We start from the raw sequence: 27736 nt of genomic DNA on the forward strand, positions 1-27736 counted from the left end.
CAGGAATGTTCCAGAGCCTTGGGAGCTAGAAACTTGGCACTGAAGTTCTTCATTGAATGTCAGAGAAATAGGGCAGCTGGGTGAGGCCCCAGGAGGGAATAGAGAGGGCCTTTCTGGGGTCTGAGGGGTCAGTGGAGAGGGTTGTGGGCTGCACCACAAGTCACCTGGAGCCCCCACTGATCAACTGACAGGACCATCACTCATGGTTCTCGCGTGTTCTCTGTGCTGAGGGCCATGCTGGGCCCCAGATGAAGGGAGCTCATTTGGGAGCCCTCTGGAAATATGACTGAGCCTTAGGACACCCATAGAAGCAGTGGCCTAGAGCCTGATTGCTCCACGTGTGGTCCTGGACTAGCTGCATCAGCATTATCTAGACCTTATTAGAAATGCAGAACTTTGGGTCCCACCTAGGAATACTGAACCAGGATCTACATTTTAACCAAGAGGTTATGAAGTTTGAGAAGTAGGGATCTACAATAAGTAGGATAGATCTTGATTCAACTCCCAGCCCCTGGGACCCATTTCAGTTGTAAAACTAGGAAGGGCTTCCCAAGATGTGAGAAGTTCAGTGCTAAAACCAGGTACATTCTAGATAAACCATGATTGTTGGTCACTCTAGGACCCTAGCTCGTTAGGTCTATGAGCTGGCCTCCAAAAGCATGAGGTCAAAGGTCACAAGCTAGCAGCATCAACTCGAGCAAGTCAGATGAGGCAATAAATTGTTCCTGATTTTTAAAGGGCTTTGAAATCTACCAAAATCATATAAAAAAAGGTAGCTCAGGGATTGGCACTAGCCCTGTCTCCTCCTCGCCCCATCTCTCAGCACCCAGACAACTTCTCCTTTCAGAGGCACTGTCCAGACAACTACAAAAACCTTCAAACGCCATGCTCTCTTGAACTGCATGGGAGAATTCTCTTCACAAAGAACATCCAGGAAACATCGAACCCATTTTGCTGCCCATAAAGTCTACCGCGGGAGCTATGTAGTTTAGACGAATTTTCGTTACGCAGAGATTTCCAGTGTCTGTTGTCATGGGATGGCTGAGCGGTTGGTGAACGTGGGGACAGAGCTGGGAGGAGGAGAGGCCTCCTTCCGCTCTCTTGGCCATTGCTTCATCACAAGAGCCTCTTCGCTGGCCCGGATACCCTGTGCATCTTACACAATAAGCCCTTTGAGGCCCAGCAATAATTTGCAGATTAAATGTCTCCTGGAAAATACATCAGTTTACAAATTACCCAGGAAAAGCCTGCAGGCCCAAGAGCTCTGTGGGATTAGTCACACCCAAAACAAATAAAGAAGCCAGTAAAGGAAACCGACAAATATAGAACAGGCCCAAGGTAACCCATGCAAATGCATACATAGGCTCAGGAAACTTCAAACTCTGGTGGGTGTTTTTGCCAGGGAGTTTGGGCTATTGTTCAGTCATGAAGAGGTCATAAAATAAGAGTAGGGTCATTAAATCAACAGCGCTGGATAGCGATGGACGGTTAACCTGAGAACCAGCCCCGCTGTTTGCCATGTCAGAGCCTGGAAATCCCACTCTATGCACCGATTGTCACTTTAGCTTTAGAACTGATATCTGAGGACTTAAAGTGTGGCCCCAAGACCAGGAGCGGTCAGCATGACCTTCGGAGCTTGTTAGAAATCAGAGGTCTGCATTTGCCCAGACTTGAATCAGAATCTTTTAAAGAGGATCTCCATGATTTATACACACATTCAAGTCTGGGGAGCCATTCTCTAGATGAGGTCTGTAATTCCACATAGATGTCTCCACAAGCTCCCGAACAAAGCCCTGGGATAACTAAGCAGGGTAGGGTGCTCTGCACCCCACTGTTGGGGTCAGAAAAAGGAAACAGTAGGGTAACATTTTATCTTGAGGAGGCAAAGTTGGGATCAGAGGCCAGGTCTTCTGACACTCAGACACTAGGGGCTGCTTGAAGGTGATATTGTTGGGAATGAGTAGGTAGAGATTTTATTTTATCCTCCTCATTCATTCATTTGTTCATTCATTCATTCAACATATACTTGAGGGTTTATTCCAAGCTCAGCGCTATTCTGGGTGTTTGGACTACATCAACAAACAAAAAAATGATGGAACAACAATAAAAATCTCTGCCCCACAGAACTAACTTTTGAGCTTCTACATGTTTATTTGCAGTAATATTAATAGAAGGACTAAGTTCAGGCTCCCCTCAGAGCCTCACACAGAGGTCACGAGGATGGTTTATCTAATAGATATTTAAGAGATGGGAAAACTCAGAAAGATTAAGTGACTTGTCCCATAATGATTAAGGGCTGGACATCATGACCCAGGCCTCTGAGCTGCAGGCAATCTGGGACTCGTGCCTTACGGGGATGCAGTGCCCAGCATGAACACCAGGCCAAGGGTGGTAAACTGTGGGCCACTTTGGCCCACTGTCTGCTTTTGTAAATAAAATTTTATTGGAACATAGCCCCACCTGGTTGATTATGTTTTGTTTATGGCTGCTTTCCTGCTACAAGAGTGGAGTGGAGTAGTGAGAGAAACTATTGGCCCACAAAGTCTAAAATATTTACTTACCCGACCCTCTCATGTTTGCGGACTCATGCACAAAGCCGTCTCCCAGTATTTGGATTTTGTCTTAGAGGTAATAATATGACTGGAATTGAACACTCCCAGTTCCATCCCTTGCACTCTCACCTACAAACCTGTCTGCATCTGGGTCCAACCTCACGTCTTCTGTCTGTCTGTCTTCCAGAAAGATTTTCTCTGCAGATCCAAGACTACCTTCAGCTGGGCTACATGTGGTTCCTCCCCTGTCTTCTTGGACCTCCTTCCACCCATTCCCCTGACATCTTCTCCATCTGCATTTCTTCCCTCTTCAACTATTCAAAATTGAAAAACACCTTTAAGATTCTCCCACACGGTGCTTTCCTTGCTTCTTTCCCCGGAGAAACAGATACTTTGATGATTGAGCCCCATCCAGGGAAACTTCCATGGTGCCAGACCCCTAAGAGAAGGGCCAGGGATTGGAAGTTTCTTGTATTCTACTGGGGAGGACTCAGGTTAGGTGGGCACAGAAGTTCCTTCCTTCTTCCATCCCTTGTCCCCCCGCCCTTCCTCCCTCCCTCCCTTCCCACCCTCTCACATTTAGCAGGTACCCATGAAGTCCAAGTCACAGTCCTGGGTTTGGGAACTGTGAAGGTAAAGCCCTCAAGGTGTTCTCACACACATCAGAGCTCAGGAGGTGCCATGATAGAGACAGGACACCAGGGGAGCAAGGAATAGGGTGGGGCTGGAGTCACCAGCAGAGCTCCCCTCAGGAGCTGATGACTGGGCTGATTTTAAAAGCTGAACAGGAATTAGCTAGACGAAGAAGGAGGGGAAGGCATTCCAGACCAAACTCGGGAAGATAAGGGAAGGCAAAACAACCATGGGAGCTCAGAGAACACAAGTGTCTGTGTGTCGCTGCGGGGTGAGAGGGGTGTGGGAGGCAGAAGAGGAGGGTCTCATTTTAGAAAGGATTCTGGCAGCCATGAGGAGGGAGGTGACAGGAGCTGGGCTGGAGGTGGAGGTGAGGAGAAGTACCTGGTGGAGGGTCATGGCTACCCCTGCACCCAGGCCTACTGGCACCTGACCTCCTCCCAACACAAAGCAGAGGAGCGAGCACACCGGCGCCTGCACTCTGTTTGCTGCTTGACACACGTGATTTCATCGAGCAAGTGCCACAATCCCTCTAACGTGGAAGGGCTCAAGCTGGGGGAGGCGATAAAATCTACTCCAGGCCACCAGCTGGATGGGGCAGACTGGAAATTCTAACCTGGGTTGGACCCACAGCCTGAGCTCCTAACCACTGCTCTACCCTGCTTGGGCTCCTAAGGCAAGAACACCGAGAACAAAGAGCAAGGGACAGAATCAAGGGACACTGGAGAGTCCTTACCAGACGCTGGTAAAAATCTGTGGGACCCGGGGACTGGCCACATGAACGGGCGGGGAGAGGGAGAGAGCAGGATGGGGGACAAGCCAGCAGTCCTGGTGGGCAGGGCTGGAAGCATCCAGAGGGCAGAGAGAAGCCAGGCCATGGAGGGAGGGGCCAGGGCTTAGGAGACTGAGGCTGGGGATGGGCAGTCCCGGGTTAGGAGTTGGGCCCTAGTGGGAAAGAGGGCTGTGGTCAGAGGGGTAGTGCGATCTGAGGCACAGCCCCAGCGATGCCCGGAGAGGTGGCATCCCCTCCCCCCCACCCCCATAGCCACCACAGCACGAGAGCCCTTCCCATGCTGTTGGGAATCAGTAAATACACCTTCCCTTCTTCCCTCTATGCTGCATGTGTTGAGGCTGGAGAGGACGGTTACTAGGCTTGTGTCCCAGCACTGAGCCTAGTGCCCACCGAGGGGAGGTGCTTAGAAGCTGCTGAGGAAGCAGGCAGAGCAGCCTGGCTTCGGGTGAGGACTCAGAGGAGCCTCAGCTGGGTCAGCCCCTTCTCTTCCCCCCGTGAGCCCATTTATAACACCTGGCCAGCCTACCTGTCGAGGTCTCCAACATCACATAAGACTAGACCATGATGGGGAAATGACAATGCAGATATGATATGGGAGGGGAAGGGAGTCCGACTTCGCACTGACTGGTTTAAAGTGATGATTTCAGGGGCATCTGGGTGGCTCAGTCCTTTGGGAAGTGAGCTCTTGGTTTTGGCTCAGATCATGATCTCAGGGTTGTGAGATCGAGCCCTGCATTGGGCTCCTCGCTCAGAGAGGAATTGGCTTGAGATTTTTTTTTTCCCTCTCTCTCTCTCTTCCTCTGCCCTTCTCCCCCTCAAATAAATAAATAAATCTTTGAAAAAAAAATAATAAAGTGGTGATTTCAGGGCTTCTCCACATGTCACATGCTACAAAGGTCAAGGGGGGTGAAAGAGGCCATGCATGGGTCTGTTTGGGACTAACACCGCCCAAGACCTAACGACCTGTCTTGGCTTCTCTGAAAGAGTTTCTGCCACTTCTTCCCTGACAAGGTTGGACTTCCACTCACTAGGAAGGAGTCCTCACTGAAGCCAAGAAGGGAAAGCAAGTTCCTGTTCCTCCTGTAAACGGAGACAGCATTTTTCCTTGAAGAAAGCAGGCGGCAATCCGGCCCGAAGCTTTCAGTGGGAGGAAAGTGCTGCCTCCCCGTGGGCTGGCCTCCGAGGAGCTACACTCTGGGAGCTCCCCATGCGCCCGGCCTTGGCCTTGGGTGGAGAGGCCAGGACGGGCGGGGTCGGACAGCTGCTCTCTGCCAGCTGTCACAACAGATTTTACCCAGAGTCACTTTCAGTCACTAGGATCGGCTCCACCTGCTCGGAGGGTGGTAACAAAGGACCATCGACTGAGCGGTTTCTCAGCAATAGACTTGGGATCTTTCCCAGCTCTGGAGCTCAGAGTGCCAGCCTACTGGGGCCTGAGGGGGGCTCTCGTCTGGGGTGGAGACCGGCTACTTCTCCACGTATCCTTGGGGAAGGAGGAAGAGGGAACTCTTCGGGATCCCTTTTATGAGAACGCAAGTGCCATCATGTCATGACCTGATCGCCTCCCAAAGACCCCACCTCCTCATCCCATCACACTGGGGGTTAGGATTTCTGTCTGTGGATTCAGGGGAGACACAAACATTCAGTCTGTAACAGTGCCTGAGGTCTCTGGGCTGAGATTCTGAATCAGAGGGGCAGCAGCCCCTGGTGGGAGGAGGTGAATGCTGACTGAAGAGTGGAGAGTGCCACGTGGCTCTGTTTCTCTCTCTGGAGACAATGTGTCCGACCCTCCCCTCATGCCACATTGCCACACCATGAGTCTGTTTAGTCACCCGACACGGTGGGTCAGGCAGCCATGGTGTAGGGCACGACAGGGAACATGCCTGGCTTCCCTCCATGACCCAAGGAGGCCCCATGGCCGGGCCAGCTGTTCCTCCACAGGTCACAAGGGGGACCTGGCAACTGAGTGCTAGTCGACCATTCCAAATCCTTCCCCACACCTGTCAGAACTTGGGTCCTCCTGACAGGTGAGCAGGAACATTCCAGGTCCCAAGGGGCTTGAGCTGGAAGGCACATCACAGAGTCTGCAAGCCCTTTTAAGTTACAGACGGGGAGGCCAAGACCCACCGTGAAGGAGCAACAGGATCACATAGCCACGGGGTCAGCACACCCTCCTGGGGGTTGGGGAGTCCTGCGCGCAGTGCATGTGGGACTGTTGTTTTAGCTGAGAGTCCACACAGCTTTCTTGGAGTTCAAGGTCTGATGGAGGAAGAAGCGTGTGTGAACGTGAATTTTGTATTTGAACGTGGGGGTGTATGTGGTGCCATGGATGTTTAGCACATGTCGGTAGGTGTGTAACGAGTGACCCCATTTTATGTGTCACTCAGACGGTGCTCACAGCAAGCAGGCCGCGGTACAGAGTGCTCTGTGCTCAGCTGTGTTCCCTCGAACTTCTGTGTTGAAGTCCTAAGCCCCAGCACCCTGAATGTCACTGTGGAGACAGACCCCTTAAAGAGATGATTAAGGTAAAACGAGGCCATTGTCAGGGGTTCTAATCCAAGATGGCTCTGTCCTTAGAAGAGACACTGACACACACAGAGGGAAGACCTGGTGAAGACATAAGGAGAAGACGGCCACAGACGAGCCGAGGACGGAGGCCACGGGAGAAACCAAACCCGCTGACACCTCGATTGTGGATCCTCCAGCCTCCAGGACTGTGAGACAACAAATTTCTGTTGCTTTAGCCCCACAGGTCTGTGCTATTTGTTACAGTGGCCCAGCGCACTAACGCAGAGAGCTAGCTTGAGGGACACACACGGTGCCATGGGTGGGGACTGGAGCTGGGCAGAGCTGTCCTCCTCAAAGCGGGAAAGGGATGGATGGTTCAAATGAGCCATCTGCCCAGAGGAGGTCTGCACCGCTCCCTTACAGTGTCTTGTACCCTGGGCAGGAAGGGAGGCGGGCTTGAGCATATTGAAAGGAAAGCAACCAAGATGGAGAAGGCTTTCGAAATCCTGTCACATGAAGACGAGACAGAGTTACTGGAAATACTCATCTGAAGAAGCAAAGACCCAGAGGCGGTCTGGGACGGCCTGTGGAATGGATGAGAGCCTGGCCTCCTAAGCCACCTGCTAGGGTCTGAACCCAGGGTCTGCCATTTCCTAGATGTGGGACCCAGGGCAAGTTATTCAACTTCTCTGTGCATCTGCTTCCTCATTTGGAAAATGGGGATGATATCCCTATCTACTTCCTAGTGTTGTAAGGGTTAAAGGAGTGAATATTTGTAACATGTTTTGGACCAAGCCCGGCCCACAATCGGCACTATTAAGTATTCAACACTCGCTGTGCACCATCGGAAAAATATAACAGAGCGAAGTGGGAGTGGATTTGGACCTGAGACGCCGGGCTGAGAACTAGAGCCCACAGGGGAATCCGACAGGAGACAAGAAATAAAAGGAGGTCAATTCAAGGAAAGGAAGAATGTTCTAATAAACAGAACTGTGTGAGGACGTGCCAGCTTGCCTGGGGTACAGCGAGCCTCCCACTGCAGGAAGTATGGGGGGCAGAGGCCAGGTGCCCCCTGCTGAGACTGCTGTGGGGGGCACTTGGGCTCTGGGAGGAGACCGATGAAGACTCCTGGGCCCTCTCCCCGGGTCCTTCTCCCGCAGAGGGCTTACCTTGCCCAAACCGAGCTGTCCTGTACACCTCCTCCACACCACGGAAGCCCAGCATGCGGCATACCACGTCGCCGTCCTTCTTGTCCCAGCCGTCATCGCACACGGTGCCCCAGCGCCGCTCGTGGTACACCTCCACGCGGCCCTCGTGTGGCCCAGAGCCATTCACCAGCCGGATCATCACGGCTTCCACGCTACCTGCTGGGAGCAGCCCATAGTCACTGCTGTGCTCTGGACACTCCTGGGGCCACCCAGGGACCTGGCCTGCTTTCCCTCTGACCCCCCACCCCACCCCCTGCATGGGCCAGAGGGGACTCAGACCAAGACCAGAACAAACCCGGCTGGGTCTCCCCTGGCCCCTGATCGGCCTGCTTCTTTCTACCTTTCTTTTCTCCTTTTAATAGACTTCCTTTTGGGGGACACCTGAGTGGCTCAGTCATTTAAGCCTCCACCTCTCCGTTGTCTCTCCGATCATGATCTCAGGGTGGTGAGACTGAGCCCTGCATGGGGCTCTGTGATCAGCGTGGAGTCGGCTTGAGATTCTTTACCTCTCCCCCTCCCTTCCCTTCTGCCCCGCTCGCTGCTGTGGTGGGCATGCCAGCTCGCTCTCAAATAAAGAAATAGATAAATAAACAAATACATACATACATATATACATCTTTTAAAAAAAGACAGACTTCATTTTTTCAGAGCAGTTTTAAGTTCCCAGAGAAATTTCCCGCCTCCTCTTTGCCCCTACATAAGCAAGCCTCCCCGCACTATTACGAGCCCATACCAGAGGGTCGTATTTGTCATAATCGGTGAGCCACCCCTGACACGTCATTATCACCCAGAGTCCACTGTTTACCTTAGGGTGCCTTCCTTCTTGGTGGACATTCTATGGGTTTGGACAAATGTCTCAGGACACGTATGCAACCATTACGGTATCCTACAGAGTACTTTTATTGCCCTAAAAATCTCTGTGTTCCTCCTCTTCCTCCCTCCCCACTTCCCAGCCTCTGGTAGCCCCTGGTCTTCTTACCCTCTCCATAGTGTTGCCTTTTCCAGAACGTCTGTCATCCAGTTGGAATCACACAATATGGAACCTTTCCAGATTGGCTTCTTTTACCTAGTTGTATGCATTTAGGTTCCTCTATGTCTTTCTGTGGCCCAATAGCTCATTTCTTTAGAACACTGAAGACTATCCCATGGTCTGGATGGGCCCCACTTTATGTATTCATTCACCTCCTATAGGACACGTGCCTCCAAGTTTTGGCAGTTATGAATAAAGGTGCTTTAAACCCTGCTGTGCAGGTTTTTGTGTGGACATCAGTTTTGAACTCATTTGAGTAAATCCCAAAGGAGTGTGATTGTTGGATTTCTCTCCACCTTTTGGGACCTGGTGACCAGCAGTCATACCTGCCAGGGAGGAGAGGGCAGGGGGAACAGAGAAAACCGAGGGAGGATCCAGACCCTCCCAGCAGGTGGCCTTGCTGTACAGCCCAGTAGCTGGGGACATCCCCACGGAGTGTCTTAGCCCTGAGTCCCGGCGTTCATGCCTACTTTCCCACTAGGCTGTGAGCATGAATGTGTGAAGCCAGACATACCTGGGTGTGAATTCTGTCTCTGCCACTCACTGTCTCTGAGTGGGGGACAGTAGTTCCTCAATCTAAGATGCACTTTTTGGGGCACCTAGGTGGCTCAGTTAGTTAAGTCTCTGCTTAGGTCATGATCCAGAGTCCTGGGATCGAGTCCCACATCGGGCTCCCAGCTCCACAGGGAGTCTGCTTCTCCCTCTGACCTTCTCCCCTCTCCAGCACTCTCTCACACACACTCTCTCTCAAATAAAGAAATAAAATCCTAAAAAAAATAAGATGTCCTTTTCGTAAGGCACATCACTATTGTATGTGCTACTAAGAAGGAAAAAGTTCTGCCAGTGACAGTGGCAAGTTACATCAATTGCGAGATGCTTCCAGACTTCAGAGATGTGAAATTGTTTGTCACAAAATCAGTGAGACGTGGCAACAATCCATGAAGAGCTCAGAATAGCACCTGCACATAGAAGGCTCTTCTTTCTACCTGAATGACCTTAAGAAAGACTCACAGCCTCTCTAAGGGTATGTCCCCAAGTGTGACATGGGGACAACAGGTAGGGCTATTGTGTAGCCCAAATGAAACCATGTGGGGGCGACTGGGGGGGGGCTGAGTTGGTTGAGCGTTGGACTGCTGATTTTGGACTCATGATCTTGGTGTCGTGGGACTGAGCCCCACGCTGGGTTCCATGCTCAGCACAAAGTTTGCTCATTCCTCTCCCTCTGCTCCTCCTCCTGCTTATGCTCTCTCTCTTTTATTTTATTTTTTTAATTTTATTTTATTTAAATTCAGTTATTTAACATAGAGTGTATTATGAGTTTCAGAGGTAGAGGTCAGAGATTCATCAGTTGCAGATGACACCCAGTGCTCACTGCATTACGCGCCCTCCTGAATGCTCATCACCCAGTTACCCCACCCCCCCACCCACCTCCCCTTTCTTTATCTCTCTTAAAATAAATACATAAATCAAATCCTGAAAAAACTAAATGAAGTCATGTGTATAAGGCTCGGAGCATGGTGCCTGGCACACTGTAGACCCTCAGCAAACCCTAGGCTGCTCCTCCTTCTCTTGTGGCTGAAACTCTATCACCTTCATCTATAAACTCTACTTCGCACAGAGCCTGGCTCTAGGAAATGAACAGTAAATGCGCTACACAGATGAATGAAGACTCGTTCCTTTGCAGGACGAAGCATGGCGTTATTTCTCCAGAGGGCTACCTGGGGGGCTCAAAGAACACTGGAGCTGCTGAAACAAGCCTTAAGATCATCTCAAAACTGGGGAGGGTCTGGCAGGGAGGTCACAGTGTCGGGCCATTCATGCTGCTAGTGTCAGGGTCTCAGAGCAGGCCAGGCAGAGTTCAGGGTGCCAGGTCAAAATAATAATAATGCTGCTAGTGGGAACTCAGGTCCCCTCATGTGTCTTCTAAGGCCTTTTCACCATCCAGAGCGATCTTCATCCCTCGGGGACCAGAACTTCCTCGCTTGACAAGATATCAGAGTGGTCATTGGGTCTTAAATCTAGTCACACATCAAAATCATTAAGAATGGCTGTGAAATGCAGATTCGTGGGACCACTTGGACCTACTGGATCAGCAGGTGGGAGTCAGGGATCTGTAATTTTTAGAGATGTCCCCCATGATTTCAAGGTATTACATGTATGCGCACAGGCATCTGGGAGTGACGGGAGTAGATGATCTGTAAGTTTTTTTCCAGCTCCAGTGTTCAGTGATTCTAAGGCCAGGGAAGAGGTGGAAGAGGTCAAAGTTGTCTCTTTTTTGTTTTTCCTTTTGCAGCCAGAAACCACTTGGGACATGTAGGGCACGTAGGGTGGTGGTGAAATCATTGTACTCTGACACGGTGACACTTGAGTGCCATGATGGCAAAAAGACCCTTATGTGAACTGCCAGAGAAAACAGCAAATCCCATCAAGTTCCCTGCCCAGTAAGTACTGCACTCTCAGACCATTTTTTTCTTCTTTTTTTGGCCAGGTGGGCTGGGGCATCTCCCCTTCCGATGACTGTGACTTCACAGGCCCTTGGAGGAAATGGCAGGATTGATAAATCCCACGTCTGTACCACATGAGAAAGGAAAGGAGTTAGAATTGGCCACATGTCTGTTATGTGCTGCCTGGACTGGGGAAACCCCAAGGATATTCTGTACAGGGGAACCAAAAAAGTCACCAGAAAACCACAGCATTCTCAAGGCGCCAAAAGATCACAGATGGATGACTCTGGAGGCTTCTTGAAATGTTAAATGGCATTTTCTACACATCCTTCATCCTTGACCATACTCCTCATATGGATTTGTTGAAAACACAAGCTCATACCAGGCTGTCAAGGCTGAGGAAGAGCAAGAGAACACAGGAGTCCTGGAGAAGGAAAACATGGAGAGAAGCTGGAAGGCAGAGACTGAGTCTGAGACAGAGAAACTCCCCAGGGAGCGGTAATGACAAGCTAAGCTGGAGGCAGCAGCAGCAAATGAGGCCTGGCCCCTGGCTGGGGGCTTGCCCTGGGTGGGTTGGCCGATGCTGAGATGTCAGCCCTGATTTCTCACAGACCTGCCTCGCCTCTGTCAGCAGCCTGTTATGGTGGCAGTGGGCCACGCCAGGCCAGCCTCCAACAGAAGCCTCAGTGTGGGGTCGTAAGTACAAGAGAGAAGTGACAGGAGAATGTTGTGGGTCTCAGAGCAGGCCAGGCACAGTTCAGGGTGTCAGGTCAAAATAATAGGAAGAGGCCACCTGCGACCCAGGAAGCCAAGGCTGACGTTCAGAGTTCCCCCATATCCTCCCTGTTCAGGCCAGCCTGAATTCACTTCATTCATGTCTTTGTTTAGAAAAATAAATGACTAACCATCTGTTAAAGACTTGGTCCTGTTCTAGGAGCTATGGATATACGCTACCCTCAAGGACTGGTATTTTATTTTTTTATTATTATTTTATTATGTTATGTTAGTCACCATTTAGTACGTCATTAGTTTTTGACATAGTGTTCCATGATTCATTGTTTACGTGTAATACCCAGTGCTCCATGCAGTACTTGCCCTCCTTAATAACCATCACTGGAAGGGCTGGTATTTTAGTGGAAAGACTAGCAGTAAAGCTGGGGGCAGGGGGAGTAACTATGGCCAGGTAATAATGAGTGCATGGACAGGAATGGAAGCACAGAAAGGGAACAGAGAATGAGAGGAGGTGCTATCTTGGTTGAAGAGACAAGGAAGGAAATGGAGAGCGAGGCATTATGCCATCTTAGGTAAGGAGATAAGAAAATGAATGAAGAGGGGCGCCTGGGTGGCTCAGTGGGTTAAAGCCTCTGCCTTCGGCTCAGGTCATGATCCCAGGGTCCTGGGATCGAGCCCCCGCATCGGACTCTCTGCTCAGCGGGGAGCTTGCTTCCCTCCCTACCTCTGCCTGCCTCTCTGCCTACTTGTGATCTCTGTCTGTCAAATAAACAAATAAAAATCTTAAAAAAAAAAAAAAGTGAATGAAGAGTGAGGGAAGGCACCATTTTGGACAGGGACACAGGAAGGGAATGGAGAATAAGGGGATGTGCCTTCTTGGAGATAGGTAAGGGAATGAAGATTGAGGGAAGATGCTATCTTAGAGAGAGAGAAACAAGGAAGGGAATGGAGATTGAAGGGAGGTGCCATCTTGGATGGGAGGGAAGAAGGAAGTTCTTCAGGAGAGATCTGAATGAGCCAGAGAAGTACATGAACTTCCCCATCTCAAAAAAAAAAAAAAAAACAAAAACAAAAAAAACAAAAAACAAAACCCTCGTGCTTTAGCCTCAGCTTTTCTTGTCCTTTAAATTTCAGCTTGCATGTCCCATCTCTCAAAAATCCTCCCTGCATACCCCACACCTGGCGGGGGGCCTCTTCTTTGGATGTATTTATCACTTCATCTAATAATTGCCCAGCTGTCTTCTTAGGACGCTGTGAGCATTCTGGGGAGAGATCACAGGGCCTGATGCAGTGCTTACACGTCAAGATGTCCAAGCTCTGCAAAATGAAGGTGTGCATGAATGAATGAACTCAGATAATAGACCCAGGTGGGCGGGTTCTGTCCATCGGACATAGCTCCTCAGAGCCTAGGGGTTTGGTATGAGCCCGGAGAATCAGGCATCAGGGCATCCCACAGCTCCCACACCCACTTTATGACATCACAGCCCCTTCTACTCACTCATTCACTGATGGCTTCTTCTGGGGGGATGGTCCTAGGTTCTGGACCCCAGGCCAAGGCTATTGGTACAATGACTATACATTCCCAATGAGAAAAATAAGGATGTGGTCTGTCATATGATATGGTGGGTACTGGAAGAAATCTGGAAAATGTCATCTGGATGCTGAAATATTGGAATTCCCAGGAGTCTTCAATGTATATGGAAGAGGCAAAAGAATACTTGGAAATAGGACAACGTCAAAAAATTAGACACATGTGGTAACCATAATTATGAGACTTGCAGCATCAATTTCAAGGCTGTCTCTCTGGTTTATGCCCCACAATCCGCAGAAGCCAAGCAAAGTTGCGGCCTGAGGACTATCCCACCCCCTAGACCCTAGGTTTGCTCCTTGAGCCCTGGAATCTGTCCCCTGTAACTTTTTCCCAGATACTCCAGATTCAGGGTTTCTCCTCACAATGGAGGCTGAACACAGTCACCCGCTCATGGGATGCGGCATGCCCCAAAAGAATTAAAATGATTCTGAAATCCACATGACCTCCCCCAGACTCATGGAAGTGAAACAAAACGAAAATTCTGTCCTAGTTCCGTCTGGCAGAACTTGACACTCAGGCTGGTTTTTGCCTCCTTTTCTGTCATGTAATAAAAACTCAGCTCTGTGGATAATTCCCTTGGGAAAACCACAGGCTGAGATTTGATCTGATTATGCTAAAAACTGCCCCAATGCAGGGCCTTGGACCGTCCCAGGGGCTGTTCCGTGGACAGTATTTCTGGCCTCCCAAGGAGCAGCAGGGGAGGCCACAGGCAGGCATGGCCACAGGCCTGAGCGGCCACCTCCTGCAAGGCTTTGGGGAATCACTAAATGACTGCAACAGGGCCCCCCTTTCTGGCCTGGGAAGGATGTGATGACTCGGTGTAAGGTTGGGGTTTCTGTGGGCAGAGGGTTTGAACTCTGCCTTTTCCCAGCAGTTTCTGCCCCAGGGCAAATCTTTCCCACCAAGCAACCAGCCACCCCTCGGAAACACTCTGACACAGACGCGTCAGCCCCCACAGAACCAGACGTGGTGCCTGAGAGGTGGTTTCAGCCTGGTTTGTGACCCCCACCCAGGACACTTCTTGTAAGTCTGGGGAGTGAGTGTCTTCCTCAGACACCTGCCCAGAGTGGTCCACGAGGAGTATGTGGGGCTACTTGAGGTCAAGGAGATACCTCTCTGCACATGACAGGAAAGGAGAATGGCAGGCAGACATTTTAGATGGTACAAAACTCAGGCATGCCTAGGCCAACAGAGAGAGGGCTCGCCCCAGTGGAGGGCAAAGGGCAAGAGTGCTCCTGGCGACTGCAGGCTTTGGTAATTGTGTGTGATTCCCTTAATAAGTGACTTTGCATTGTCGGACAGGCCCCTTGACCTCTTTCTTTTTAAAGGTTTTATTTTTTTATTTGAGAGAGAGAGAGAGAGCATGAGCAGGGGGAGGGTTAGAGGGAGAGGGGGGAAGCAGACTCCCTGCTGAGGAGGGACATTGTGCTCATCCCAGGACCCCAGCATCAAGACCTGAGAGGAAAGCAGAAGCTCAGCAGACTGAGCCACTCAGGTGCCATTCCCTACACCACTTACCTCTTTCTTTACATCCCACCTCAGGGGGCCCTGAAAAATCCTTCCTGAGCAAAATGAAAATCAACAACCCCGCTGAAAACCCTGCCCCACACCGATCCTTACGTGGATATCTGATTTTCATTCATAGAGGGAACCCTCTGAGTTCTCTTGTTCTGGGGTCTCTACCCTGCAGACTGGACCCTACCTGCATATGTGCCCATGGCTTGCAAGCAGAAAGGGCAGTCATGACCACAAGTTCTTTGCAAAAGGAGCACACTCTGGAAAATCCGAGGTCAAGGGAAATACCAAGGAACTGTTCCTCATCCAAAACCTGCAGGACAACCTGGAGAGTTTTCTGACTTGAGAGCTTGGCCTGGTCCCTGGCCCAGTAAATCTTGGGCAGAACGTATCCTAGTACAACCCCAGAGCAGAGACATCCAGATGTTTACAGGATCAGGCCTCTGTGTCTTTTGGCTCTGCCGCCAGATTTGGGATCAGAGGTGCTCCTCTTTTATATAGAGAAGCAGACAGAGAAGAGTGCTTTCAAAAAAGCTCATATCGGAAGTGGTGACTTTTTTGTCTGGCTTTGTAAGCCTAGGGGAGGAAGCTCACGAACAGGAACGCAGGGCAGAAGACCAGCTCTCTCCGGCTAGGAAGACTCCCTGCCCTCTCCCAGATCAAAGGATCAAGCATTTCTCCAACAAATTTTCTGGAGCATCAGTGGTGCTAATCTCTGCTTGGAGCTTTCTGCCTAGCTGCAGCTCCAGATCTCCAGATCATAGAACCCACCTCCTCATTCCCTCACCTGCTCTACTGACCCTTCCCATCACCCAGGCCACTGCTGGGACCTGCCATGTGGCCCTGGTCCATCCTCTCCTGTGGGACAACCCCAGACCTGCTCCAGTCTTGGCCTGGCCCCTCCATCAAGGGGCGGGGGTGCTGAGGCACAGATGGGGTCAGAGCGTGAAGAAGAACAAGCCATGGTGTCCGGACTGGGAACCTTTACATATTCTGGGGCTATCTCTAGCAATGACTTCTCCAAGCTTAGTAGGGGCTACCGACTACTGCAGAGAGCTGCTTTTAGTCACTTTGTCTCAAACGATGGGGAATCCTAGAATTTGCCAGCTGCCGGGGACTTGGAGATCACACAGTGCAAACTGTTTGTGTGATACTTGAGGATACAGAGGCTCAGAGAGGTGATGGATCTGATCCATGGTCAGTCATCTCATAGCTGGGAGTAAGTAGAAGAGCTGGGACCTGACCTTGAAACTTAACACTTGAGCCAATTCTCTGTCTATACCATTCTTTCTTCATTTTTCATGAGATCACTCATTCTTTCTGAGCTCTCTCGGGGGTCCGGGGGGAGTCCCCTGATTCTGCCTTACGACTCTGATGCGAGATACCTTTTGATGGAGAGTCACATTAAAAATAATTCCTTTAACCCTTGAACTATAATGCTTCTACGCTCAATTCGTAGGAACAGTTTGGCTTCTCCTATGCCTTATGGGAGGACCAAGAATGCAGGGATGTCCTTGTGAAGCACGGCAACTGCCGAATTTGTATTTGAAGATGACCGTGTCTCTGTTTCCAGGGCAGGGGAAAGAGAAACCAGCCTTAGCTTTTGAGAACAGTGCTAATATTTACTGAAGTCCATGGTGATTCTACCTTCTGTGCACGGATTTGGGGTGCTGAAGATGCATTATGTTTATTAGTTTTTTATACATGTCTTCATCAATGTATGTATTTCTCTTTTTAATTATTCATTTACTTATCCATCCAGATGCATTTCTGGAATCCTACCACCTTCCAGAATTATACTAGGGGCTAAGGATGGATAAGTGTTGTCTTTGCGCTCAAACCTGACTAATGAACCAATGGGCTACAACAGATAAGAACACGGAATGTCAGAGCTGGCAGAGGTCTCCCGAGTCCAAACCCTCACCTAGAGATGAGGGAACTGACATTCAGAGAGAAGAAGGAACCAGCAGTCACGGGGACATCAGATCCTTTTCTTTCTAGACCACTGCTCCTTCCAACACAGGCCATTTTCAGTATCGCCTAAGCCATAACACAGTTAGCTGGTCTGAGGTTACACCAGTAACCAAGACGGTGGCAGGTTGGCACTCCCCAGACTGGGGCACTGCTTGAGAGAGCTCAAGCAAAGCCTGGTGTCTCTGAGAATTATGGAAACATAGCCCATGTTCCCTTGGGCAGAGAAATGGGGCTTTGTTTGTCCATGATCCCTTGATTCTTAATATGGTGCCAGGTTGGCTGAAGATGCTGATTCAGTGTCGGGTGGGATGGAGGGCAGATGGGTTGATGGCTGCATGACTTTGCTAGTGGGTATGATTGGAATCCCCAGCTGAATGCCTCATGTTTCTTGTGTCTCTCTGGATCTTTCTTGTATCTCTGCTTCTAGTACCTTCAGTGCCTGACTATGCAGAATGGGCCTGTGCCCATCCACTGATCCCATCAGCTTGGGCAGGAATGGTGTTACCCCAGGATAGAGGCCATGTGCTCTCCATGCACACACCGACTGGGGGCCCTGGTCCTGGGTTGCATCTACTTGGGCTGTCTTTCTGTAATTCACTGTAGACTCCCTACTGCTGCTCGATCTCTAAGTATCGACCCAGTCCTGGGGACACTGAGGCATATACCCATGCTTCTCCTCGGGGCACAAAAATGCTATGAGGCGATTCCAGGCCATCCCTGCCAGCACCACAAGAGATCCAAGACAAGCGGTGTGGCATGGTGAGGAGGAGGAGGGGACTGGTGAGGGCTGATCAAGCCACAGTGCTAATGTTCTTAAGTCTAGAGGCACTAAGATACTTTTTCTTCATGTCTTCACCTGTCATACTCGCTGCCCAGGGTTGTTGAGGGCACATCAGTGACAAAGATTCTCTGCTTGACGAAACCCTAGGCAGGCTCCTAGGAGGCCTCAACTTTGACCCATTAGGTCTTGAACGAAAAAGAACATAATTACTAACAGCTCAAGGCCATACCCCTGGAATGACCCCAGCCTCCTTTAATGTGCCTGCCTTAGAAAACTCAAGGCTTCCAAAAGAATTTACTGTTTGTTCCAGGTAACACCTGAAGATAAAGCCCTGTCTCCCAGGCTCCGTGGGAGGGAAGGAGCCTAACTTGGATAAGAACCAGTTAGCAAACCCAGATGGGTTTTCTAGGGACCCACCTCCTTCCTGCTTTTTGTCATTTTTCACTTTTCTGACTCTTCTGAATCTCCACTCACTCACTCCCTCTTCACTCTTTCTCTCTTTAAATCACCCAGTCTCCTCTGTACACGTGGAAGTTGAATTCAGTTCACACTGGCCTCTTTTCCCTATTGCAAGAGTATGTTACTAATTTAAGATCTGTCCTGACCACTTTAACTAGCATCCGGCTTTGTTTAACTCTGACATCAGATGCGATAAGACTGGCATTAGACAAGGTCAAGGTGTACGTCACACTCCCTGCTTACGAGCACTTCCTTACACATGGGTAATGCCATGAATGACTAGTCTGGCTCAAGACCTTGGACCACTATGAGGATGATTAGCAGGACCACCCAGATTCCCTTAGGAATGTGAGTTGGGGGGATATGGAGATAAATGAGCAGAAGCAGCCTCAAGAAGAGGCTGGGGCACTGAAATTAAGAAGCCATGTTGGAGATGAGACATAGACTAAAGCCACAAACCCCAATTGCTGTGGCCCCCAGAACTGCCTTGGATTCTGGATGACCTTTGCATCCTAGACTCCGCAAGGCCTATTTGTATTATGATTCCTGATCTTCCAAAGTCTTCCCCAGTGGCCTTACTATAAGCCCCCATTACTTGAAGTGACCCAGTGAGTCTGGTCCTTGCTACCAAAGATGCCCAAAGAGAGAACCTGGGAATGCCAACCGTCAGTCTAAGGCCTGGTGAGCTACTTGCTTCTTGCGTGCTGGGTGGATATGGGAATTAGGATGGAGGAGAACACAGTGGTGATAATCCCTGAGGGGAGGCAACAGGGGAAAGTAGAAAGAGCCTGGTTCTGGACTCAGGAATAGGGTTCGAATTCTGGCTCTACTATTGGCCAGATTCAACCTCTCTACACCTCCTTCTTCTTAAAATGGGTATAATGGGGGTGGTTGGGAGCCACATCACATGTGACGACCTTGGTACATCAGGAGCACCCGTCAGTGGGAGCCCTGCCCCCCCCACTGGCTGTCCCATACTTTGCTCAGCAACTTGTCGCCAACCCTGAGAGGTCTTCATGGGCTGCTGAGGAGGGCTGGTAGACAGTGGCCTGAGCTGGGATCATAGCCTTGAAAGCTTCTTTGCGAAGTCAGCCTGCTGTGTGGGGAGTGGGGGCAGCGGGGCTCATCCCTCCAGTTGGATTCATCTCCTGACTTCCTCTGCTCTCCCCAGAGCTCAGTTCCTGGCTTCTTAGTATATTAAGGGAGGGGGGTAGGGGCATCAGCAGCAGTCTGACTCCTGCTGTCAGCAACTTTCTGCTCACTAATGCGAGCTGAATGTGACTCTCGAAGCAAAGCAGCTTCAGAATGGTCCAGGAATGCAGCACTCTGGCTGAGGCTGCTCTGGGGCTCCAAGCACAGACCTTACAAATCTAATAGGTGGGGTTTTGCTTCTCGAAACAAATGTTTCTTTGCTCTCTTTGCCTTATAAATATATACATAGGAAAAGCAATTTCCCAAAGCAGGCTGGGTCTAGTCCAGATTCGCCTGGCTCTGAACCCTTGAACCCCAGAACTGGAAAGAGCCCTGGATGTCAGTCTTGAACCCCTGATCCCACTTTAAACACAGGAATCCTCTCCACTCTGTACCTGTCTTGACAGGGGCTCATCCTGCCTCCCGTGGGAGCCCATTCTAGGAGTTTACAGCCAGGATCTGGTTTCATTTACAGCGTGCTGGCATCTCTGGATGGCTCCAGGGGTTTTCATCCAGATGACTCCCTACCTTGTTTTCCTCTATATGCTTCGGGTTTCATATTTATTGGGAAGCAAAAGGCAGAATATCTTCCTCTTTCTCCGGCATCTCGTGAGAGCACAACCAAGGGAGTGGTTTCATCACTGGGTCCCTCAGCAGGTCTGAGAGGACAGCTTAATGGCCAGTGGCTGCCATCTCATAACCGGTTTCCAGGGCTGGGCTAGGCTTAGAAATGTCTACTGCCTGTGGAGCTTGTCTGCCTCTGGCTCAGAACTGCCCCAAACCCAAATACGGCCAAGCCATGCTCTAGATAGCACCCCCGCCCCCGGAGATTTCAAATCAAGGATGGGCTCTGAAGGGAACTAATACATACGCAGGTCCTATGACATGCCAGACGCCGTACACAATGATTCATATGTGCATTCTCTCATTGATTCTTCACGACAGATCCATGAGTTTATCATGGATCTCATGTCATAGAGGAGGAAATGCACTCAGAGAAGCCAAGCAATTTGCCCAGGGTCGCACAGCGGATACCAGGGAGAGCCAAGGAGAAGAGCAAAGGCCTTTCATTTTCAAACCACAAAGCCGACTACCAGGCTAATACTTCAGACAAAATTTAATAACGGCTGTCTTACGAAAAGTGCCTTTCACCTACCACCCAGCAGCCCCACGGGGTCTGTAGGAATTAGTGTCTTTAAGAGTAAGGGCAGGAGCCTTGGTGTTGAGGTGGTTCTAAGGCCTGGGCTGCAGGTAGGAATCATGGGGGGGGGGATGCTTTAAAATCTAGCCCTGCAGGGGCTTTGAGCAATTTTTGGATAATATCTGTGCACCTCGGGATGGAGGTGCATGAAGGACTGATCGGGGATCAAGCCCCGGCTACACAACTTATCAGTTGTCGGACCTTGTAAGACACCTAGGAATCACCTCTTCCAGGAGGGCTTCCCTGATCTGTTGCCCCAACACACACTCCCCACATATTAGCAATATTATACCGTCATTCCCTCTTTCAGGTCTGTGTGTACTCATCAGGGTAAGCTCCGTGAAAGGGAAAGCTGTTCAGCACCCTTGTGGTCCCCATCTGTGGGAAATGTGGTCGGTCCTCACTTGTGGGCACAGGGCTTAACCCATTGTACCGAGTGAGTGAGTGATCGGATGTATGAATGGGATTCACAGCTTTCTGCTGGGCTCCAGGAACAGAACTGGGCTGGGCTCCGGGAGACCCTGCTTGGCTGTGCATCAGAAGGGCCCCCTGGAGCCCAGGGCACTTTGCTTCTAAAGACTAGGAGAGGAGGGAAACCCAGCCTGAGTCCGAAACATCACAGCTCTCTTCCGTTTGTTTATCCTGCCTTCTAGGCCAAAGCAAAACAAGTTAAAAGAAAGGAGGTTGTGTAGAATAGAAATAAACACACGGGGCTGGGAAAACAGGCTCTGATTTTCTGCAGCTGCAGAGCAGAGCCCCGGGGATAATTTGGACCATCTGCCCATTAAGGAAGTTGAACTTTTCATTCTCTTGTGAAGAAAGAACTCCCCATGGCCCCCGCCAGCCCTCAGCACAGGGGCTCTGCACCCCACCTCCCCGAGGTGGGGGACGCTGGGCTCCGGCCTTCTCTAGACAGGACAGTGCTCTCTTCCCTGACATCTGTGGGAAATGTGGTCCTTATGGGAAGGACAGAAGCCATCCCACAAGCAAACTAAGGAATTTCTGGTCAGGCTCTGCTGGAGGGCATCACTTTTAAAATGCGGTCTGGCCTGTGGGTGTGTTTTATAAAATGTTACTTCCCAGCGGTAATCTGTTCTTAACTTAATATGGTGCTTTGTGCCTCTTCAAAGCACTTTTATGTCCCTGGTTTCATTTTGATCTTTGCAGCCCTCCCCTCGACAGGGTGGTACTTATAATACCCATTTTCCAGGTGGGGAAGCTGAGAGTCAGGGAAGAAAGTATTACACGATAAAGTGGCCACACTAGGGTCTGTCTCCAACCCCAGGGGCCACTGTACTTGGGGCTCACATGGGGTGCTTGGGCCTTTGCTTGGTAGAAAGAGTGGCACAGATACTCCCAAGTTAGCACTGAGCTTAGTACACTGGATTTTTCTTTTTTTTTTTTTTTTAACTGTTTTTAACGTTGGTCTTCCCAACTCTGTTGCCTGTTCTTCTGGAAACTGGGAGCTAGTCTGGTCTGATTTTCTTTCTCCGATGCCTTGCTCATGGCTGCCCAGCTCCTCGTAGAGGTTCACTCTGATGTGTCTGATCAAATAATAAATGCTTTTCCCGCCCAGTCCTGAACCAGGAGCTCACCTCATCATAGTGGGAATGCCCAGAGGGGGATTTATGGGAATTTACTGGGCAGCCCAGTGGAGAGGTAGAGTTCTTTGCCCTGCTTTTGCTGTTGGGCATCTCAAAGGGCAGTGAAGGGTCAGTGAGTGGCAACAGGCCTTTAGGAGGAGAAAGAAATGCAGTTGAGCTGGGAGAAAGTCAAAGCCACCGAACTCTCATTTTATCACGCCTGTAGCTGTAGGAGGCTCCAAAGTTTATATGGCATTCCTCTAAAGTCTTTGTGGACCTGCCACCTTTACCTCCAGGTCCCCTGTCCAGGATGAGTGGCCTTTGTTAAAAAGGTACTTTCCCCTCTGCCCTCACCCACACTGTCCCCACCCTGCCCTGTCTCCTCCCTCAGTTCCATTCTCCTTCAAGTTCAGGGTCTGAGAGTCCTTGGCTGGGATGCTTCCCAGCCCTGCTATTGTAACTTCTTGAAGGCAGAACCTGCCTCCAGCACCACATACACCACTTTCTAGATTTATGACCTTGGGCGAGTAATTTGACCTCTCAGCAGAGTTTCCCCATCTGGTACATGCTTTAGAAAGTTATTCAGAAATACGCGTGAGCTCCGTGACTGGGGTGCTTGATTCTCAAGAAATAGTTGAACTCAACCTAAGACCCAAGGATCTTGCTTGGGGTAAGGGGGAATAGGGGGAGGTGAGGACCGACGCCCTGCGGCAAGGGACTGGCCCAGCATTTGAGTCAGTGAGGAAGCCAGCCGTGACCCCCGTCTCTACACCACACCATCCACAAGACCTCCCAGGATGTCCACAGGCTTGGCCTCACGCTTTCTTCTTCTCTTTCTCCCATCAGAACTCTACAACAGTGCGCTTTCAGAGACAGGCAGAAGGCCAGGACTCAGGGAAGTCGGTCCCTCTCGATAACTGGTTCCAAGGACACCCCAGCGGTGTTCGCCGTTGTCCAAGGGCAGGACGGGAAGCAGAGCCACGTATTTAATACAGAGGTGGCTATGGCTGACTCAGTGACGTCACAAAGCCCCCACGCAGACCTCCCAGGTTCAATCTGCAGGGCCTTGGGCAGGCTCTACCTCCAACATCAGAGCAGGGAGAGCAGGGTGCTGGGATTAAGAACAATTCCTAAGTTTGTTTGAGCTGCTTTCTCCATAAACAGTTCAACCACGCCTGGTTTTAATGCATGCCTCAACTGAAAACTTCTTCATACAAAACCCACATCAAAGACCAGAACTTCAGTTCTTCCGTGGTTCCAAGGTGGTGGTGTTACAGAAAATTCGCTGTTCACCTTCAGCCTGAGGTTTGTATTACTAAAAGAGTTTTCTTGGGGCGCCTGGGTGGCTCAGTGGGTTAAAGCCTCTGCCTTCAGCTCAAGTCATGATCCCAGGGTCCTGGGATCGAGCCCTGCATCGGGCTCTCTGCTCAGCAGGGAGCCTGCTTCTACCTCTCTCTCTGCCTGCCTCTCTGTCTACTTGTGATCTCTGCCTGTCAAATAAATAAATAAAATCTTAAAAAAAAATAAAATAAAAGAGTTTTCTTCATGGGCGTCTGGGTGGCTCAGCCGGTGAAGCGTCTGCCTTCAGCTCAGGTCATGATCCCAGGGTCCTGGGATCGAGCCCCATGTCCGGCTTCCTGCTCAGAGAGGACTCTGCTTCTTCCTTTCCCTCTGCCCACCCCCGCATGCTCTCTCTCTCTTTCTCTCTCTCAAATAAATAAAATATTTTAAAAAAAAAAGTTTTCTTTGGGGCAAATCCCAGAAACCACCATGTGTTTGCCAGGGAACTGGGAATGCCAGTCCTTGTGGGGGCTGCTTCTAGACTCCTCTTGGAAGGACGAAGACAGCAGTGTCAGCTGAATGTGGGTAATAAGAGCAACGAAGGCAGGGCATGTGATGCTCCCTTGCTTGCTCACCGTGAAACGAGTAGGTGCTTCGGGAACAATCGACCTCTGCTGGCAGTATGAAAGAGCCCCACACATGGTCAGTTAGAAGGAGCAAACCTTCCCAAATTTCACTGACACACCTCATCCCAAATTCCTAACATTAGCTGCAAACCAGGGCTTGCTTCTGTTCCAGCTCGCCCTTGGCAAGGCCCTAGGTTGGGTCCTGCTTTCACTTAGCTTGTCTGCAGAATTGGGGTACGGTTGCCCCTTGAACAACACGGGTTTGAACCACGTGGGTTCACTTAAACGCAGGTATTTTCCACTAAATACAATACCATTCCGTGTATATATGTTTATTCTCTTCCTTATAATTTTCTTTTCTCTCACGTACTTTATTATGAGAATAGAGCTTATCGCGAGCCTGCTAATGACCTCTTAGCACCCCTCTGCCTCCCAGAGAGCACCCATTCCTGCACAGAGGCTCTGTTTCTCCTCACCCAAGCAGGTTTTTCTCACCAGACCCACATTGCAGCTCTTACTCGCTCCCCTTTTAGAAGACACCAATAGCTTCCATGCCAAGCACTCCAGCACCCTCAGGCAGCTGCCCCACAACCTCCCCCCACCACCCCCACTCTACCACCTGGTTTCTTAAAGGAGCTGGATCTTTTGTTTTTTCCAGACCCTCTTGAATTTATTTTAAGCCAGTCACACCAAGTGCAGCACGGATTAATCTGAACTGAACTGTTTTTTTGCACATAGCGATTTCAAGCTCTCCTGGAAGGGGTCACTAGGAAGCTTTCAAGAAAAGTCGGTAGATTTGTTTTTGGAAGGCTTAAGATAAACTCTTGGCAAACCAGAATGTCTGTAGGCCAGATCCAATCCTCTGCAGAGAATAGGAGGTTAAAAAAAAAAAAAAATGAGGACATTGCTGTAGTGGAGGCTGAGGGCCTGGCCTCTGAGCTGCCTTGCCAGTGGGGCCAGAGGGGACTTGGGTCTCAGGCTTGTGACTCTGCAACCTGTACTGCTCCTCTACAGCTCACGTCTCATCTTCTCCGGAGGACTTTCTAAAAGGGGAGCAGCTCAGCCAAGAGAAGAAGCAAGAGCAGCAGAGAAACATGGACTTGGAATACGGACTTTTCTAGTGGGAGGGAGAGTCTGCCTACTGTGAGCCTGGCCTTGGTCTCAGAGTTGAGGGTTACTGCAGATGGCTGAGGCTTCATTTTCATGACCTTGACTTGTGACCCTTTGGTCCCAGCTCCAGTGTGCTTCTCCCCCTGGCCAGTCACCTCCTGTTGCAGCCGTGTCATTCCCTGCTTACACCCATTCTGGCTTCCCAGTGCCCAGAGGTCAACCCTAATCTCCTGACCACTCACCCCCATATACCCCTCTGGCCATAAATCTCATCACACCAAACTATTTGGGTTATTGGGCAATGCTCTCCTGTTTCATGCATGGTTCTCTTTACCTCGAATACCTGGGCCTTCCACACCCACCTGTTGGACGCCATTTTGTCAAAGACACCTCATCAAGTGATTCCCACAGGAGCAGGCAGGATTCACCTCCATACATAACGTCTATGCTGGTCCTCACCACACGCCACTGTGATCGTGTGTTTGTGAGTCTTTCTCACGTGCTAGACAGTGAGCTCCTCAAGATGAGGCCAGACCTGACTCCTCTTTGGTTCCCCAGCTGTCAGCCAGTTCCTCAGTACCAGTTTGCCAAAGAAGAGAATAAAGCAATACTCTCCTCCCTAAATGTTTCCTTCCTGTCACGTTTCTGTCTTTTCTTTACGACGGAAGTGAGGGAGGTCAATCTGTCTCACCTCTGGTCCCTTCCACGGCCTGCTCCACACCAGCCCCAGTTTCTGACCCATGGGCTTCTGGCCTTTGCTGTCTCTTGTCATTCCTGCTCAGTTTCTATCCTGTTCTCTCGTCTATCCAGGTCCTGGTTGCTCTTTTCTGGCTCTCTGGCGCCTCCCACTCTGTCTCAGCCTGGACTGAAAGCAGGGTTTGCCATGGGACAACTTTTCCAAGTGGACCCTGTGTCCCTGTGTATTTTCCGTCACTAGACATAAACTTAGAGGAGGAGACACTTGACTATCTCCACACACACAAACTTGTCCCCATCTCCACACATGCATCTGTCCCACCCACGCTGTGTGAGGATAAAGAGAAGGAAGGAAGGGTTATGTGACCTGAACGAGTGTGTGAGGGAACAGGGCCTGCTGTGTGCCAGTGCAGCCGTGGATGTTACGTCAGTCAGGCCCGTGGGCTCAGGTGACCCAGTCCGAGGGAACAGGGGAAACAGGCCAGGGCAGGGCTTTGCTGGTAGATGCAGAACCCCTGGTGTGAAAACTTGGCTCTGGCCTATTGTGGAGCCACAGGTGGCCACGGTGTGGTGAAAGTAAGCAAACTTATGAGACAGGAAAGAAGACCTTCGAAGTGAGAATTAGCACTTTCATATCAAACCCGCTGAGAATAGACAGTGGCCCGTGAGGACCCCAAGCTGTCAAAGGCCAGAGAGAATAAAAGGTAGTCCCAGGAGGCAGCAAAGGATGGAGAGTGGGCTTGAGGCCTGATAGGCCTGACTTAGAAGCTGGCTCTGCCCTTTATGAACTCTGGTGACCTTGGGCAGCTTCCTTCTTCTCTACCATTAGCCTCCCCGTCCCTCGAAAGCAACAGAGCCATGTCTCCTGAATAGTCCTGTGAAAAGTTAGTGAAATATTGTGCACAGAAACTTAACTCCTCTCCGTTCGAGTTACATGGCTAAGAGTAGTGGTATGTGAGTGGTTAATTTTTCTTAGAAATGCGGTTTACTTTTAGAGTGTGTTGTTGCTGTGGCATTAAACTTGTATAAGGAATTACAGATATGTATGCAGTTACGTTAATAAAGAAATGTATTTGCATATAAAAGGTCTAGAAGCTCTGTCTCTTCGGGCCAGCAAGAATGCTAACTTCAGGTGCCAAAAGGATTCCCGGGGCACCCTGGGGCAGCTAAGTGTTAAGTGCAGGGATGGGAAGAAGGGAATTCAGGCACTCTGAAGGACTTTTTGCATTCCTTATTCTAACACAGAGACAGAAATATTTCAGCAGCTGTGGAAAAAATTGCCCAGAAATCACCTCCCAGTTAATTTCTTTAGAGCTTACACTACACAACAGGGGGCTCACTGCTCTTCCCCCCTGCAAACTTACTTCCCTAAATACTGAAAACACGTTACAACGTGTTAAATATTTTTCAGGTTTTCTGAGATGCCACTGAGAACTATCAGCAAGCACTGACTTAGAATTTACCCCTGGGTCATTATGCATATTTTTTTTCCACGGGAAACCAAATTGAGGAAAAGTTTTCAAACAATTGGAACTTATATCCTGCTTTAAATTCATGCTGTGAGACTTAAAACTGAATCCTTAACCCGCCCCTGAGCTGCAAAAATATTATTTATTTTTCCTGTAAATGGACCATATATGAGGGTAAAACAAATGTCTTTCTGTCTTGAGATATGTGTATGTAACTTTTTTTTTCCTGGCCAAATTCCCAAAAGCCAAACATCTAACTGAATGACTGATATCAGCCTTGCCTAAAAAAAAAAAAAAAGAAAAGAAAAGAAAACTTGACCTCTTATAAAGCAGAAATCAGGAGATCTGGATTCTAGACT

The 27736-nt window shown here is 49.9% G+C and overlaps 1 protein-coding gene across 3 annotated transcripts in view; it reads right to left on the reverse strand.

The window, feature by feature from the left end:
• SCARA5 (scavenger receptor class A member 5) overlaps positions 1-27736 on the reverse strand; it is a 118607-nt gene that overhangs the window by 2994 nt on the left and 87877 nt on the right. For 2 of the 3 annotated variants that reach the window (XM_032855681.1, XM_032855684.1), the window contains exon 8: positions 7656-7853. In XM_032855681.1, the coding sequence (XP_032711572.1) occupies positions 7656-7853 (198 nt within the window). The remainder of the gene's footprint in view (positions 1-7655; positions 7854-27736) is intronic. The other variant, XM_032855682.1, reaches the window with a different exon arrangement.

This window comes from Lontra canadensis, unplaced genomic scaffold (genome assembly GCF_010015895.1).
Source record: "Lontra canadensis isolate GAN:19392208 unplaced genomic scaffold, GSC_riverotter_1.0 scaffold10, whole genome shotgun sequence".
NCBI classification, from domain to species: Eukaryota; Metazoa; Chordata; class Mammalia; order Carnivora; family Mustelidae; genus Lontra; species Lontra canadensis.